Source organism: Diadema antillarum, unplaced genomic scaffold (genome assembly GCF_040938485.1).
Source record: "Diadema antillarum isolate AM-2024a unplaced genomic scaffold, OU_Dant_1.0 scf00000231, whole genome shotgun sequence".
Lineage (NCBI taxonomy): Eukaryota > Metazoa > Echinodermata > Echinoidea > Diadematoida > Diadematidae > Diadema > Diadema antillarum.
In genome coordinates this window covers 868,130-886,415 of record NW_027271120.1, presented here as the reverse complement: position 1 = coordinate 886,415, position 18,286 = coordinate 868,130, and the positions used below count along the sequence as shown (strand labels likewise).

Here is an 18,286-nt window from a genome sequence, read left to right as displayed (position 1 = left end):
TTCAAAATAGAACATCACCGGAATGTTCAAAAGTTTGTCTTGGTATACACAAGGTCTGTATACATGTGAGTTAAACTGAGGTCATGATGCGAAAAATATGATGGGCCTGCGTAAAAGCAAGCTTGTATAGAGGGGTTACTCCAAGCAAGGAGCTTCAAATGGCATCTTCCTTGAAACTTAAAGGGCATCCTTAGCCATCACATGGTACATTGTATACATGTCCTTTGGCAGAACCTTTTGAGTGACTGATCTCTATCTGGGATATTATCCCTCCTGAAATAAATCTGTCCAAGGTGCCTGCCAAGCGATATCTAAACAGAGACCCTAGAGGTTGTAGTCTCAGCACCAGGACTCTCTGAACTAATTTCATGAGTCTTTTTGTTTGCTTATCTCAAATATCTGCTTGATTGTATTTTTTTTTTGTATGGCTAACTGCAATATTTGTCTAGACAAGGGTAGAAGTGAATAAGTAGTTGACTTTCTTTTTCAAGGTAAGATATTATTTGTGAGATCTCTAACTCTATTTGCACGAATGATGTGTGAAGTGGATATTTTCTGAGTGTAGTAGCTGCAACACTTAGGGAGTAGAGGAGGTGTAATAAATATTGTAATAAAAGGTAGTCATGTGTGTCATGCTAGGTCAGATCAAGAAACAGTGTGAGATTACAGTGCACTCCCATTATAACGAACACGGTTGTAATGAAATCCCGGTTACAACAAAATAAAAATTCAGGCCGCAAGATTATCCTTTCTTTGTTTTAATTTTTTATTTGTTTGGTTATAACGAAATTTCGATATAACGAAAGAAAACTGCCGGTCCCAAGGACTTCGTTGTAGCGGGATTCTACTGTACTTTCTTCAGCCAAGTTTGTGTTTGTGTGTGTGTTGGGGGGGGGGGGGGGGGGGGGGGATGGGGAGAAAAAGAAATGCACTTACTGAATGAGTTTCCAGTGAATGTCAATTTCAGTTGTATGCGTCATATCCAGTACCTGTATGCTCCGCGTGAGACCGAGCAAATTGGTCCCACTGCTTCACTTGTGAAATTAGCAGTAATATATTAGATTTACGAGCCACAAATTACAGGAGATGGGAAAATACACATGAATGAAAGATTCTTTCTGTAGCTGAAGTTTGCTTCAAGAGCAGACCTGCGTCATGCCTTTGCATGATTTGTCGAAAACGACAGAATGTACATTGAGCTTTGCAGCTACACTATGTGCAAATTCAACTTGTCACAGGTACAGAATGTGTTAGTAAGGCACAATCTTCAGAATTCTTTAGTTTCTTCATTGGCTCATTGGTGTTATGACATATGCCTTAAAATCAGTTTGTAATTGGCATATCTAGGGGACTAAATAGAAAGAAGCCTGATCCTATTCTAGAAGTACCACATTTTTGTCTTTCCCTTCCAAAATTCCACTCTAAGTTTTCTTTGTCAGGGTCTGGATGTATGCAGACTAATGCAATGGCACATCAATCTGAGGGGATAGAAGACAGAAAATCCATGTTGTTTCATTCTGTTGGCATGGCAACCACCTCCACTGGAGCATCAGCTGTTGCTAATGTTGGCTACACCTCTGACCCCAGCCGATGGGTTGGTGTCCTGGTGTTTAAAAAGAAAAAAAAAAAGAAGAAGAAGAGTTGCTTCTATATACCTGACCTAAAAGATGCAATATCTAACTTTTAAATGCAATGCTGAAAATGTTTGATACGGATAATTGGCTGTCAGTCAAGGCATTTGCAAATATGTTCCATGTTAGTAAACATGGCAATCGGCTACCACAGTACCCCATCAGAAGCACTATTTACTCTTGTGTTTCTTAACCCCGTACTTTCTCTGACCCAGGACTATCGTTAGTCCTGTACCAATTTTTTCAGCTTTTTACACTCGCCAATAAATCCCGTACTAATACTCTAAGCTCTTGTCCTGGCTAAGGAGAAAACTGACATTTTTACACTCGTATTTCTTAGTCGCGTACTTTCCAAACCACATGAATATCCATGATTACGCTGTGCACTGTACGAGTACACGCACGCACCAGCAGCACTTGATTACCTCGTTTCTGATTGGTCAGTGGGGGTCGGACTTCGTCTCCGTCGCTTAGCCTCGGATTATTTTTTCATTCTGTTTAATACTCGCTTGCGTGGCACCGCAATTATGGGGTTAGCACCGCAATTGCGGTGCTAACCCTGCTATTTTGCAGGGCCAGATAGTACAGGATTATTGGTGGGGCTAGCCCACTTTGGCAAAAACAAGTGTAAACAGAAAGTGGGCTATGGAAAGTCCGGTACCAACGGTGGGGCTAAGGCCCCCCTTAGCCCCACCGTCAGTACGGGACTAAGCAAAAATATGAAAAGCCCTTTAGTAAGTAAAGAGCGGGTTCTGGAGCCTCCTTGAGCAGCCTTGAGTAGCCTTTCAGCTCAGTATAAATGGACAGAGTACAAAAAAGGAGATCCAATCCGATCAGGCTCTGAAACCACCTATTGGGGCGTGGTTTCAGAGCCTCCTCCTTTCAGGAACCCACCTGGCTTGGACCAGGCCTGAGCTAAGTCGTAAAATTTTGCGTTTATGAATGGGTCAGGCCAAAGGTAGCCTGTGCCAGCCGCAGACTATTTTGGCGCTGCTGCAGCCTAGCACCACGCGCAGGCCAGGCTTGGGCCTGGCGCCGATCGTAGAGTGTTTGAATGGTAGTAGCGCCAGGCTCGGGCCAAAATTCCTTGCACGGTCAAAGGTCACAATTACCTGGCTGTGCCTGCGCCGGAGCATGTGTTTAGTTACCATGGTAGTTATCCCTTACGTGGCTGAATTCGTGAATGCGTCATCGTAAAAGTACAAATTTTGTAGCGCAGCTCTGCTATAGTTACCAAACACAATTTTTACTGCGTTGTGGAGGCCACTTCAGCTCGGGCCAGGAGCTAGCCAAAAATGCATGAGTTACTGAAAGGGGTATCAAAGAGCCTCAACTGCAGTGTTATAAATGCTATGGGGTTTTGAGAAGCTGCTTTTTTACCAGCCGGGAAATTAATCACTGAAGGTCATCACCAGCAAATGTAAACAAACCAACTGTTGTGACTGCAGCTGATATTGTAATAAATACTGCACAAACAGCTTGCACACTTTCGCGCTTAATCACACTTGCGATTACGTAAGAAATTAAAAAAGGTTACTGCCCGAGCAGTAATCGTTTAGCGCTTATGTTAAAATTCCGAGTAATTTCTCTCCATTATAGCAGTTTTGTCTTGATGCCAAATATATTTCTGATATTGATTTATATAAAATTGAATGGATATATCAATGGAGTCTTTGTTTTTATTCCAGAGTCACTGCTCACATTTGTATGGCATCAGTCATGGCTATTTTGCACAGTTGTATACTAGTTCAGTTGGCTCAAAGCTTGTCCAAGCATGCCTGACCTATCAATGATCTTCATGTATATTCAAACTTAACTCCAACAATAACAATCTAACAGCATTGTCTCACTGTTTTTCAACAATTCAAATGGTAATGTGTACACATACACACACAAATTGTTCCTGAAAAGAGAGTGCACAGGGCAGTAGAAGTCTTAGCCTACAATGCAAAACAATTTGCAATTCAAGATTCAAGTTAATATGCCGGCTGGCTCCTGGTACACGGACTGACAAATGTGCAGGCAGACACACATACAGACAGCACATTGTATAAACACACATACACATACACACAGAGTTTTTTTTCTCTCTCTCACCCTGAACTACAAAACCAACCCTCACATGTCATCTCAAGGGGATAGTCGTGACCCTAGCCGATAGCAACCACAGTGGTGCCCTAGTTCTTTCTGGTGATGTGAGCTGTGCTTGCCTGGGATGAGGAAAGTTCGCCAGAGTCATTTTCTCCTTTCTCATTGGATGGTGGTAACCCTGCCCATGACATGCCCTCTTCCTGAGGAATAGAAAAACACAAAGGGCAAAAAAAAACCCAACCCTGGTAGTCTTGCTTCAGCACACCTGTGCGTGCTGTGAAGTGTGTGGACAGATAGACTAAAAATCTAGCAAACCTCCCAGGTGCTGTTATTTCCTAACTAGCACTCTGCACAAGATTGTGTGCAGCTTTCGCTGCAGCCATTGTTCCCATAGTATTGAATACTTCTGTCATAGTCCATGATAACAATGGCCATACCTGGAAATCGGTTCTATGACCCAGGGTCCCTATTTTCTGACAACAGTTTTATCTCCTTTTGATATCTTTTCATCGAACTACATAACTGCTATTTCACTTCTGTCGTTTATTTCTACTGGTATTTAAGGAATTCATTTATTTGGTTTTTTTCTCCTCCACTTGGTTTGTCCTTTCAGTTCTGTATCTAAATACTTGTTTCTGTGTTCAGATGAATCTCGCACAAACTTTTATGAACAAAGGAAAGATTTCGTAGCTGTTACTTATAATTGTTCCACAAACATGCAGTCGACTTTGAAAGATAAATAGCAAGGGCAAGTGAATATGGTCTCTGCTTAAAAGAATATTCATTACATAGTTCTATGATACCTAAAGACATAGACTGACAGGGAGATATGACAGAACAGTTTCAGCATTTGTGTACTTCACGATACGGACTTTTCTGTTCTCTATGAGCCTGCATATGCTCCTCCTTCCCTTGTTTGAGCTCTCGACTTACAACTCGCACAGCCTTTGAGGCCCCACAGGTCCACAGGCAACTTCCTTAACCCCCTGCAAAGGCCCCTGGATTCTCCCCGGCTGACGGACCATGTGGACGGCACGTGGCAACACATGTGCGCCCACAAACGGACCACTGGAGTAAACAGCAACAACAACAACAAGTCGGTCCTCATCCACAACAAGATTTCACTGGGAGCCAAGTCAAAACAACACACAGAAAACAGCAAGCTGCTTGAAAGCTGTCATCTTAGCAAAGTTCAGTCCCCTATCTCAGGAGACTCTCCTATGAAACAAACTTCTGCAATGCCTCCTTGATGACCGATGACCTTCTTAATGGAAAAAGCGTGATGTAGTCGTAGTAGGGTATAATTATGTCATGATTTTAAAAAAAAAAAGTGAAATAAATGGTACTCTGTGAAAAACATCAACCTTCGCAGAGAAATGATCATGATATGCAGCTTAATATTTCAGCCATTGGCCTATCGCGCCTCATTGTTTTCTGCTAACGATTTGATGCAAATCTGGTCAGTTCATAGTGTTGATAGTAGGCAGCTATAAATGGTAGGCCTACATAGTAACTTGTTCTTGGTCCTACTGTATCTGGTTCCTTGCATGTTACAAGCATGTTGCCAGTCACTTACTGTTCTCATTGTATTGCTGTTATCCAACAGAGTGAACTGTGTTGTGATTTCATGCAGCGCTTACGTACATACGTTCGTAGTCTTGGCCCATCTATCGAATTTAGCTGATTTGATTTGATTTTGAACGTTGTATGTGGGAACGACACAGCGGCATTGCAGAGAGTGACGAGATTGGACCAAGTGGGACGCACATTAATGGGGGGAGAGTGAGATCCGGATATTGTGTGGGCGGGCAAAGATGTGGGGGAGGGGGAGTGGAACGGCGGAAAAATGCAGGAGGAAATTGAAGGAAAATGAGAGAGAGAGGGGAGGAGGGGGAGAGAGGACAAAAATCTCCACAGATCAGGGGGAAGAGAGAGTGGGAGGGAGATGGGGTACAGGAAATTAGGTGGTTACGATTAACAAAGAGAGAATAGATAGTGTACAAGTGTTGGTTAGAGAGATGAGAGATCGAGAAGAGCCGTGCATGAAGTGTGTTGACGTAAGAGAGCAAGATGATGAGATGCAAGGAATTTTTGTTGAAAGTCAGCTGTTTATGAAGTCAGAAGGTAAACAATTAGGCATATTTCCATTCTCATCAAAAAGAAAAAAAAAACACTTTCCTGTTCATTTAACAGTAAGGCATATTTCCATTCTCATTTAAAAAAAAAGTTCATGTTTATAGCGTTCATCTTCATGTGTACAGTATCTGCCAACCGTTGCCATGGTGATAGATTAAAGCTTGATTCATTTCTCAAGGGTAAATGGCATCTCTGGAAGTATGTCAATTTCTGTCATAGCACAGAGGAGAGAGTTGGTAACAACAGCAACGACAAAAACAAACGCCCCAGTATTGAACTCCGCTGACAGACAGAACCTATGTGAGGCTTAAAAGTAACTTTATACATGTACTGTAAAACCAGAAACACTTGGGGTATCAAACTTTGGCTAATCACCACTGACATTCAATGCATTGTGTAGAGGAATACTTTTTTATGCATTTTGCTTTTGCGAATCTTCGGTTCTCGCGAAATTTGCAAATTTTTTTATTTATTTTTTTTTTTTTTTACAGTAATACCTATCATGAAGCATTAACCAGTCCAAAGCATTACATAGGATATTTCTCACCCTTTGCCCATATGAGGGCATTCAGGCAGGGACCCCGTACGTGTATTTTAAACGGAGAAGTGCCCGCTTGTTTAAATTTGACTTACATTGAGTTTTACTTGCCCTTTGAAAGCAGGCAAAAAGTGAGTCTTTACAGTGTAAAGCCTTATACAGTTGCAGTCATTGATCATTTGGATCATTGTTGGTGTTTAATCTGTATTACTAGTATATTGTCATGTTCACCATCATCATACTCATTTTTGTGTATTGATGTTTGCCAATATGACTTGTCATTGCTTTCCCCTCTCACGTATTCTCCTGTGTTCAAATCTCCGCACCCCTGCAGGCAGCTGCCCGTCACAGATGTTCCTATGTCATCAAACTACAGGAGAGCGAGTTCCTTGCCCAGGGCGGAGACCCCAAGTGGTTCCAGGGGGTGGAGCATGTACCCCCAAAACTCCAGGATCTCTACGAACTCATCAAGCTCCTGTCCCACCGGCCCTGGCTGATCACACAAGAAATGATAGAGGTACCCAATTATGGAAGAAACCCCCCCCCCCCCCCCCCATACATCATAAAAAGATGAATGCTCACGATGTACCTCCAACTCTTTTCTCTTTTGCTAGTCGCAGTCCATTTCTCTTTGTAGTTTTAAATGTGTTAGAGATAGATAAAAGGAATGCACATTCTATACCTACAGATCTACAGTGTAACACAGCAAATATCGGTGGTGAGGCAACAGTTATCTTTAAGCATTTGTGACTGTCACTGCAGTATCAAACGTAGTGAATTGTAATGATTAATGAGACACCCTCATGTCAAATCGAAAACTGATGTGTCATGTTCTGATGTTTTATTTCAAGATATAAATTGTGCTCTTGAGACTGGTACTTTAATGAGCCTGTGGCTCTCTTGCAGTTCCATGCAGAGACAAATATGCTGCAATTTTCTTTTTTAAAGGGACGTGGTCTAAGGTACTTCAGAGTATGGTGATAAAACACAATCATCTGTAGCCTCACACGCATGGCTCTACCTCCCAACAAATCTCATAGTGCACGTTATGACGACATCATAAATAACATGAAACAGGTTCACACGTTAACATGGATTTGTGTGACAATTTTTTTTAAAAGCTAAGTAAACATGCAAAATATTTCTGTTGGACCCTTTATGTGTGTGGTTTTTTTTTAGGGTGGGGTAAAGAGAGACTGTTTATAACCTCTTCACATAAAAAGGGTCCAACAGAAATATTTTGCATGTTTACTTAGCTTTTAAAAAAAAATTCTTGTGTTCCCTCGTCATCATCTATTCTTATGCCAAAATTGTCACACCGCATGGAGTCTAAAACTTTGCTAGCTGGTATGTCTACCCAAATCAGAATACAGCTATGATAGTTATGACCTTCTTTTTATTACACTTAGATTTCACTTTCTGTTCATGCTTCAAATAGTAACTACGTGTCATGAAATGGCTCGGAGGCATTGAGAAGGATAAATCAGTTTTGCCTTGATTAATTGTCTGGTAGAAATTACTGAAGGGCCGGCACAGTTGGACGCTATCTGAGTTGGTCCAGGCGATAGTCCTCATCGCTCACTTCTCATCGCTGCCGAGCTTCATCTACGGCTGCGGCATCAACCCTGAAATCGACATGGACGGAGGTCACACGCTGAGGCCGCCGTCGCTGTCCGACGACGCCGGACTCTCAAACAACAATGAGCCCACCGTGAGTGTCCCCTTTGCGCATGTTGTCACTCGGCCTGTGTAGCTGGCCATGGTGTCAACAACGTCCATTTTGAAGAATTACAACATCAACAAAGGGCTTCCTGTTGTGTGTGTACGTGATGCATCCATATATCAGGGCCGGCGGAGCGTTTTCAAAAGTGTGGGGGCCCATTTCCGGGTTTCTTCAGCTGACAAGCAAAAAAAAAAAAAAAAAAAAAAGATCCTCATCTCTCCCCTTCCATTTCCAGGTTTCTTCAGCTGACAAGCAAAAAAAAAAAAGGTCCTCAGTGAAAAAACATACCCTTACCGCACTCACACTTCAAGATCTCTATCTATTTCTATTAAATGGCACTTCCGTACTTCCGGGTTTAAAAAAAGGGTCTGTAGCGGGAAGAAATGGAACAAAAATGGTGGCTTCAAAACTGTTTTCCTTGCCCACTTGCCCAATTTGGGCAAGCATTTTTTTCTCACTGTTCAAAAAACACTTGCCCGACTTTGATTATCTCTTGCCACGGGTAATTGGGCAAGCGCTTATGTAGTACCCTGACGTATTTCTGTCCCACTCCCTCTCTCCCTTGTGTAGGAGGAATCGGCGGGAGGCAACGTGGAAGAATTGATGCAGAAGATGAAGACCATCGAGAAGCAGACCGACATGGAGGAGGAGACCCACGAGGAGAAGGTCAAGAAGTTCGAGAAAGTCCGAGAGCAGAGCGGTCAACGTAAGTCGGGGGATGGACGGTGATGACCTCGTTTGGGAGGGTCCGAAGTTTGGGTGGGAGTGTGCATCTTTGTGTGCATTGATGACTGTAGTTTTGATTTGGGGATTGCAATTTTGTGACAGATATTATGTGTGTGTGTGTGTGTGTTAACAAGTCATATTTTTAAGATTTCTGACATTTCGTATGTTTGTCTATTTCTGTCACAGTGAACAAGGGGACGGGATATTGCAGATGTTTCAGGAAATTAATGCTTTTGCAACATGCTTTCTTAACCTGTTCAGACAGCCAGGGGACGTGTTAGTTATGTATTCAGAAATATGTACGATGCTGATAGAACTATGTGTGTGTGTGTCGGGTAACTTGATAGATACTGCTGTCATCGCATTTGGCTGGTTGTGGGAAGTGACAAGTTTTGCACCTGAGTTTTGCACAGTACTTGCTGCACATCATTTCGTCTGAACAATCTCACCTCTGAGTCATGTGTTAAGAGATGGAGCTTGGCTTGACCAGGCATTCCCTTACAGGAAAACATTGCTTTAAGAGATGTGTGTTTGATGTCCACATGTCAATATGTACCAGTGCATGCATCCAATAAAAGAGCTGCATATTCGATAGATTAGCTTAGAAGTTGCAGTGTATGTGCAAGGAATGGAATATTGTCTGCAATTTGCAGGTTCAGTAAGGAATGGCTGAACAGTGCATAATTCCGAATATGATGAGAAACCTGTTTCTTCAGCATGATTACCAAAGAGGTGTATATTTTAGGTATTTCATGGCTAATGAGAGTGGTGTTTGTTGGAGCACTTGGTCAATAGAAAGTGCAACAGATGGTATAAAGTGGTGCTGAGTACTGCTCTACGCATCTTGAAAAAACAAGCAAACTTGGCGGTGGTGTGTGCCATCTTCTCTGAGCTCACCTCTCCAGAGAGTCACGTTCAGTGGCTGAAAACTAGCAGGAGCAGTCTTTACTGATGACTAAACCAGGTTTAGGTGCCAAAGATTAGTCCCACTATAAGTCACATTGTGTTCTTACTCAGCATACGATATGCTGCATGTGTCCGTGGTAGTTCTTTTTATGGCTGGCATCATCAGAAACTTGGCATTTGAGTGCTCCTTTGGACAAGAGACATATTTGTCCTCTTATATTGGATCCAACAGTCTAATAATGAGTTGTGTTATATTTGTTGGACCAAATTTGGCAGTAACTTGAAAGCCATTCAAAAAAGGTTCAAACAAATGTTGTTGTTTTCAATGTCCACAAATCAGGACTTCTTTAACTCTGCTGTGATCATTTCATCAGTTTGCTGTCTTACCTGCCGTAACTGTGCCTTAAACTGATCACAAATAAACCACTCTGATGACGCAGTAGGGTCAAGAGGTGAGCTGTGGAGATAGAAGAAAAGATTGTCGTTGTGCCAGTCACCAGTCACCCAATGCCAAATGCCTTGTTCAGGTGAACTTGCTGCAGAAAAGTAGGAAGGCGCACTAAAGATGGCTGACACCTTTAAGTCACGCCTTTCTCCCGCTGTGAATGTTACATCGTTTTTTACTCAAGTGGTTTACCCACTTCTTGTGCACTTGACCTTCTGACTTCCGCGCGATGCAAGCTGGCCAAACATTGGCATGGGACTTTAACAAGCATGGGAAGAGGGTGGGGAGTGTTGCCAGGAGATAAAGCTATTGGGCACCCTTCTGGCATTGATATACCTTTTAGAGGGACTAGCGTGCAGATAGGAGAAGATGATTCCATCTCTGCTTGGGTACCTCACGACCACTACCACCACCAACAACCTTTCAGGCCTCGTCGTTGGGCTAGAGTCTGAGGGAGTTTTGAACAAAAACCAGAAAACATTGTCATTCTCTTTACAAAACCCTCCTATAGCTGCTTCCCCTGACCGTATTTGTCCCAATTTATTTTATTTTATTTATTTTTTTTTTTTTTGGGTGTGTTCTTGCTCTTTAGTCACGCCCATCTGCTTTCCCCATTTGTTCTTTACTTTCCCATTTCTGTCTTTTTTTCCCATCTTCCTAGTTGAGATCTCTTCCTCTCTATCCCTCTCTCTCTCTATGTCGGTTTCTCTCACTCTTTTTTTCTACTCAGTTCTTCTTTGCAGACATGACTGTCAACATGTCAATTGAAGTTAAAGGTTTTTTAGGGCCACAATAACTGGGATAATGTGCCATGGTTAAGGCTGATGAACGCCAGTACCAAGGGAAACAAGCGGGGATTAGCGTTTGGGGATGACTCACCGCCAACACCTGGGGTTCCTGGCAGCGAGGCTCCACCGGTGGGCCTGTCAAAATAAAACTCTACCCCAGTACATTCCTCCACGCTTGAGAAAAAGGAAAGCTAGAATACCACAGCTCTCTTTTACAACCATGGGAACCTACATCAAACCAAACAATGAACCCAAAGTTGGGACAGATTCAGATCAGATCTAGTTGGGAAAGATACAAAGACTTTCAAGATGTATTCTAGAACTTGGTCAAATCAAATCTAGTTGGGAAAGATACAAAGACTTGAAAGATTTATTCTAGAAGTTATCAAGGGGGCCCAAGATATTGTTCCCAAATGGCATGGTCAAACAATTGGTAACTTCAGAGGGCTGATTGATTGTTTGATCCCAAAATTGTCCTTACGATCAGTTGAATTGAACGTTAAGATTGATTTTTAGACCTTTCATGGTGAAACAGGCCCCAGGTTCTTCAGCCTTTCCCATGCAGTTGTGTGTATTCCCAAACACAACATTAAGGCTGTGGTATTCCATGTCATGGAAGCTCAGTGCTTCATGCGTTCATGTGTCTTTCCTGCCCAGAATCAATTTGATTACTTAGCTCACGTAGTTGCTGCTACATCCAATCAGTTGAGAGTAGCGCTCACTTGAACCAACAGCTGATGCTGTGATTATCCTATTCCAAGAATGGATTTAAGGAAGCATAACTTTCCCTTCTATGGATTCTTTTGTTCTTAGCTTGATGTGGTGTTAATCGCCACTCATGACACACTGTTGTGGGGAAATAAGTGGATAGTATAAACAAAGCTTATCTCATATCCGTGATAATCTATAAAAAAAAAGAAGTTTTAGAAGTAGCTGATGGGGGTTCAGTTCTGATTGATTATGTCTTGGTTGATTGTGCCAAACCAGCGAACCTTTCGATCAAGTTAAGCGCCGCAGCGAAACAGCCGAGGAGTGTGGCACAACAGGAAATTCAATACATCCAATCTCAGAAGCGCAAATGTGCGGCACACCACACTCACGAAAGCCAAGTTATTTCATAGCGAGTGAGTCATTCGCCTAATAAATGTATTCCCATCATCATCATCATCATTGTTTTTTCCCCAACATCCCTTTCCACGATGATGCAGGATGCCTTCAACCACTCGATTCTTCCGTTCGTTTATCTAAATTACCTTCACAATTGTCTCATCCTCCTTAACTTTCAGTATAATCAGAGCATACTTTACTCTCTTCATTTTAAGAATTTGCATTTCTACTGCTTTGTGAGTATGTTAATCTAAAAAAAAATTAAATCACAAGTGAAGGATATCTTTTCTGACTTACATTGTCACAACCAGCTACCCTATCCCCCCCCCCCCCCCACTCAAAAAAAAAGAAAAAGAAAAAAGAATGAGTGTATGTGTCACCTACATGTACCAATTCATTTGATCTGTTGCTTGTACAAGCGGATTTGGTTAAATTTCAAGAAATTAAGGAGCAGATTGGACAGCTAGTCAATGCCATGTCCAAGCCTATGGAGGCTGAGAGATTGACTTGTTTTATTTTCAAAGTGAAATCAGGAATCTCTAGAAAATTCTGATATTTTTTCCTCTTTTCGTCGCTGGTGTGACAAGACCTTGTATCTGCAATTTTGGTGAAAATGACTTTTTTGGATTAATGGGCAAATAATGGGTTAAGTGATGTCCTGTCCAAATCCCAACTTTCTTACTCCAAAAATGAAGCCACCACGGCATGTCAAAGGAAAGGCTTCTCCACAGTGCTTTGGACACCATGTTTTTTGGCTCTCCTGAACATTTGACATTTCGTAGATACGAGGTCTTGTCGCCCCAGTGACGTTTTTTCTTTTATGTGAGCCTAGTAATGATGCTGAATGTAGCGAATGAATTTGGAAAACATTGCTTGGGAAAAAGAATTGACATTTCCTTCTCTTCTCTTTTTTTTTTCTTCTTTGTTTCTCTTTGCTTTGTGTTTGTGCACAGTACAACCCCGGAACCACGATTGTTGCACCGAGCGGGAGGACATTGCGGGGTTCCTGCAGGATCCCAGCTTCCTTTACGAGGACTTCGCCAGGAGGGGCGAGAACTCGCAGATCCCCACCTTCCGGGCCCAGGACTACACGTGGGAGGACCAGGGCTTCTCGCTAGTCAATCGGTACTACCCCGACATTGCCCCGCTCCTGGATGACAAGCTGGGCATCGCCTACAACATGACCTACAACACGTGAGTTCAGTAGTGACATCTTGCCCAACCACGATAAACACAAGGGTGTAGTTACTTGTATTTGATTTTCTTTGCTGCTTAGCAGTGGTGATCTTTTATTGTGAGTAGTTCAATTATCTTCATTGAAAGAATGTGATGATAATGTGTAGGAGGGGCCATACACTTATTTTCAGATTTAAAAAAATGAGATTTTTATCTCACGTAGACTTACAAGCTGGGCTTCGCCTACAACATGACCTACAACATGTGAGTTCAGTGAATGCATCTTGCCCTACCATGATGAACAACCCAAGATCATAGTGATATGATTTTCTTTGCTCTTTAGCAGAGGTTATCTTTTATTGTGAATAGATATTTGGAATTAGATTAGCTTTCTGCATTGGTAGAATGTGATCATAGTGTGTAGAAGTGGTAATGTTGTTGCTTTTTTTCCTTCAGATACAAATATGAGATGTTTAGTTCTCACAAACTGTGTGTTTTCAACTACTGGAGCAAGAGACCATGCTGAAATTGATATTTAAAAACAACAAAGGAGGAAAAAAAACCAAATATTTCATTATCATTGAACCTGTCCATCATCCATCATTTAAGGTTCTAGGGCAATTACCCCCTGGACAATTACCCCAGACCCTTCCCTTGACCCTAATCCTTATCCTAAACCTAAATCTTAACCCTAACCCAAAATCTAACCCTAAACCTAGCCCTAACCTTAATCCTCATTCAAACCTTATCACTAACCAGTATTTAGTGGGGGAAGGGGGGAGGGTAATTGTTCTCGGGGGGTAATTGCCCTGATACGTGTGAGGTCATTATGCTGAGACTCCCATGCATTTCATTCCTACTCTGACCAGGATGGGCCACAAGACCGAAGTGAAGACGCTGGTGCTACGCCGGGCCATCTGGAACTACATCCACTCGCTGTACGGAATCCGGCACGACGACTACGACTACGGCGAGATCAACGCCCTGCTCGACCGGCAGTTGAAGACCTACATTAAGACAATCGCCTGCTTCCCGGACCGCACCACCAAGCACGACTACGACAACTTCTGGCGGGACTTCAGGCACTCAGAAAAGGTAGGCATTAATGGAAGCAAGAGAATATAAAGCAGAGGGATGAAGGGTGAGATGCAAATTTTCTTCAATTTGTTTCCCTCTACAAATGAAATTTGTATTGAGATTGCAACTGCTGATCCATAATTTAACAAACATGTCGGAAAAGGGAACCACAGGACTCCAAGTTCATTGTGCCACTGCTGGCAGCCAGGGATAGTCTGTTGGCAGTGTTGCTGTCCGGAAAGCAGTAGGTGACAGGTTCGAGTCCTGTGGTTCCTTTTTCGGAGATGTTTGATCAGCTGTACATTGCGATCTTACAAATTTCGTTTGTAGAGGGAGAAAAATTGAAAAAAATTCACACCTCAAGGTAGGCATTGTTGAGGGGATCATGCGGAGTGTGAGGTAGGGGTTGGGAGTGTCAAGGAGGGAAAAGGATTGCAAGAGGAGGGAGATAGAGGTTGGTTGGCATGATGGCAGAAAATGAAAGTTATTGGGGAAAGAAGGGGATGGGTAAAGCAGAGACTGGATGCATGTGGAAAAGAAAGCTGGACAAGTTTAAAGTAAAATATGGAAAAGAAAGCTTAAAGGGGAGGTTCACCCTGAAGATTACATTGTATGAATGAAAGCAGAAAAAGGAAATAAGAGGATAGTGAAAGTTTGATCAAATTCCTATCAAAACTGAGAAAGTTCAGACTTATTTTTGATGCTGTTATCAATCAAGCATAAAGTGGCTTCTCTGTGATGTAGCGTGTGAGCTCTCTTTCCATTTGCCCCATGCATAAAATTCCATAAAATCTCGTACCCTTTTCATTTTTGCATGTAAGGGTTGTATAGCAAAGGATTTACAATGACTGCATCAAGGGGAAAAAAAATATTTGATAGGAAAATCAAAATTTCTCATTCTTGAGTCAAGAACGAATGGGGATGAGCTCACTTGTGACATCACAGAATTACCAATTTGCGTTTGATCAATCACAACTTAAGAAAATCATTACTTAATCAGAATTTGCTCAAATTTTCACTTTCCTGTTCTTCTAACGTTTCTGCTTTCTTTTACATAAACCAATTTTCAGGGTGGATTTCCCCTTTAAGAAGGAATGTTCAATGCCTGAAGCCCCCTTGGCCTGGTTTGGACTTGCAGGGGCATAGAAACAAGTCATGGCTGATCAAAATTTGAGCTTCTCAACATACTTGACAAAAGTTCAGGAAGTCATCTTAGATGTTTGGTCGCCAGATCACATATTGCAACTGTCATGGATCTGTTCATTCTGACTGGATATTCGATTTGAGAGATAGAGTGTGATTGATGTCAGTGTATGTTGTGATATTTCCAGGATATTTTTCTCTCATTGTGGTCATACTTGCCACATCTTACTTTAACATTCCAAGACCTAGGCACAACTTATCGCAGAACTTACGGATATTTTAATTGTGTTATAGTCCCTTTTTAAAAGCAGTGACTTTCATGATTATCCCAAGTGTGAATGCCGTGTAAGCGGAACAAATTTATCACCATGTCATATGTATTGTGTATTTTTTCTTTCCTTTGTGTCTGCCTTCCACCAGGTCCATGTCAATGTAATGGTACTAGAGGCGAGGATACAGGCCAGTCTCCTCTACTGTCTCCGGGCAATCATGCAGCATATGACGTGACCACTTGGCCACACACCAGCCAAAGGAAACCCAGTAATGTGTAAAGCTGGAAGAATCGACAGCGTGAACTAGTTAGTGAAAACTTTTGTGAAGCTCTCGATGTGCCCCGGTTGTACTTTTGACCTTGGACATTTTTTCTGTTGTTTTTTCCAGTCTCCATTGTTTTTTTCCACACTGATCATTTGTCTTTTTGTCCGTCCCCTTCCTGCGCTCAATGTGTGGAGCACCCATGCTTTTGTGACGAGATCACCATACCGAAAGGAAAATTGCGAGTGTTTTATGCATGGATGGCATTTCTTCCAAGCACCCTAGTGCAAATTGAAAAACAAAAAGAAGGGATCATGTGAAACAGCTCACACCTGATTCTGTTTCTTGATAAAAGTGGTGAATGTGGTGCTCTGCTGATGTTGTATGCAATTTCGTGCGAATTTGGGAGCCATAGGGTGCGTCGTGCCGAAGGGCGCCGATGGAGAGAGTGCACGGGGGACCGCCCATGTGAGACTTTTCTCTGCGAGCCGTGGACTCTGGCATAAGAATGTCATCCAGGGAGCAACGCCGTTTGTGAGCCGCTACATGTGGGGGGCTTTGGAGGATTGCGAATTGAGCGTTTTGTTTGTGCTATTTGGAGCTCAGTACCAGTCTGCTGTCCCCAAGCAATCATGACGAGGGAAGGTGAGGAGAGAGACAGACCAGATTTTGACGGATGCAACCCACATTCCTCGCCCCAGCTTGAAATCTACCGGAGCTTTCCTCCAATCGGCCGACCCTGTGCGGATCTGAGGAAGACTGTTCTGACTTCCACTCGTGGCTGATGTGAGCGACAAGACATGTATAAAGAACAGCGTTCCAAGTTCATCTGAGCGCAGAACCAATGATGTGTATGTGCTGCGTAGATTCTGATAAAGATCTTGACCAATCAAGATGAAGTACCTTGTACATATACATTGCAGTTGCATCATCACAGCTCTGTCATACAATTGAACAATCTTGCAGTATTTTAGATAAGGTGTTCTTGAAGTCACGGCATTTACAGGTTGTGAGACTGAATATATAAGAACTCCATGGTTGTTATATCCTTGCATTTGCAATATAAGTGCTTTCATATTTACATATCCTTAAGGGAAAATTTAAGATTTGAAATGCAGAAGGGTCAAAGGGTGGGACGTTAACAAAGAGATTCATCTTCTTTGGGGTATATATTTTGGCTCCATGTAAGCACTTGCCTGATTGCCAAGGGCAGGCGAAACTTTTGGCAAGGCAAGGGATGCGAGAAACTGTCCAACAGCCTTAAATGTGCCTGTAACCATCTTTGAAAACCATCACATAGACAGCGTGGATGGACTTTTTACTTCCTATAAACTGTCTGAACATGACGTGTTAAGACAGCAGTGGGCCAAGGTATCGTCAGAACTCCCAGTGTTTGGATTCTGGTACACGATGTGAGATGTATATGTTCTTTGCAAAGCCCAACATAGTACACATATTGAATCTGAACGTTACTGATCAAATATATGCCTTGAAAAAGATGCTTCAGCTGTTTGTACTATTTCAGAGGAGGAAAATTGTGATATTAAGATAACGACGGAACAGGCGTGTACACTGTCCCTGTAGAAGTCATGTCAAGCTGTACATTTATTAATGTAAAGCGAGAGATATTCGCCGCATTAAATTTTTTGTGAGTTGGAGCAGACAGGTCTTATTCGCGACATGAAATTTTTGCGAATTGCTACTGGCATCCAAGGCATTATAGAGAAGACAAGAACTTTCGCGTGCAATTTATTTTAATGAAATCCGGCTCTCCTAAAATTTGCGAAAGTAAAATGCATGCAAACATTTGTAATACTACAGTAATATACACTGGTCATGGCCTGTCAAAAGTGTAATAAGGCTAGCTTGCAGTGGAAATGGCAGGGGAGATAGTTTCATAGTTTAGTGTGCTAGTGGCATATGGCTCCGACAGAATCATTTCAATGAGCTCATCAGCTTCTGGGAAGGAAATGACTAAAATATTCTTTACCAGTTGTACCAGAAATGAGTTACTGGGGAAATTTTTTTTTTCATTATTTGAGCCAGGATGCATCCATATCCTTCAATCTTCCAATGCAATTGTTAGTAAATGCCCAGAAAAGGATATTGTCGTTGCAGTGTTAATACAGAAGCTGGTGTCAACACGTAGCAGGGAGATCTGTTGCATAATCATTGAATTCTTTGCATGGGGGTGTATTGATTGTAAAGCTGAAACATTGTACATGCATTCATTCAGTCGAATGGTGGTATTGTCCAGCTTGTGTG

General features: G+C 42.2%; 1 protein-coding gene across 2 annotated transcripts in view; it reads left to right on the top strand.

Moving 5' to 3' along the window:
• LOC139724814 (sestrin-1-like) overlaps positions 1-17,146 on the top strand; it is an 80,849-nt gene extending 63,703 nt beyond the window's left edge. For both annotated transcript variants that reach the window (XM_071635937.1, XM_071635938.1), the window contains 6 exons: positions 6,731-6,913; positions 7,910-8,107; positions 8,690-8,825; positions 13,045-13,285; positions 14,137-14,362; positions 15,908-17,146. In XM_071635937.1, coding sequence (XP_071492038.1) covers positions 6,731-6,913; positions 7,910-8,107; positions 8,690-8,825; positions 13,045-13,285; positions 14,137-14,362; positions 15,908-15,994 — 1,071 coding nt within the window. In that variant the 3' untranslated portion in view covers positions 15,995-17,146. The remainder of the gene's footprint in view (positions 1-6,730; positions 6,914-7,909; positions 8,108-8,689; positions 8,826-13,044; positions 13,286-14,136; positions 14,363-15,907) is intronic.
• Positions 17,147-18,286: the final 1,140 nt, after the last annotated feature.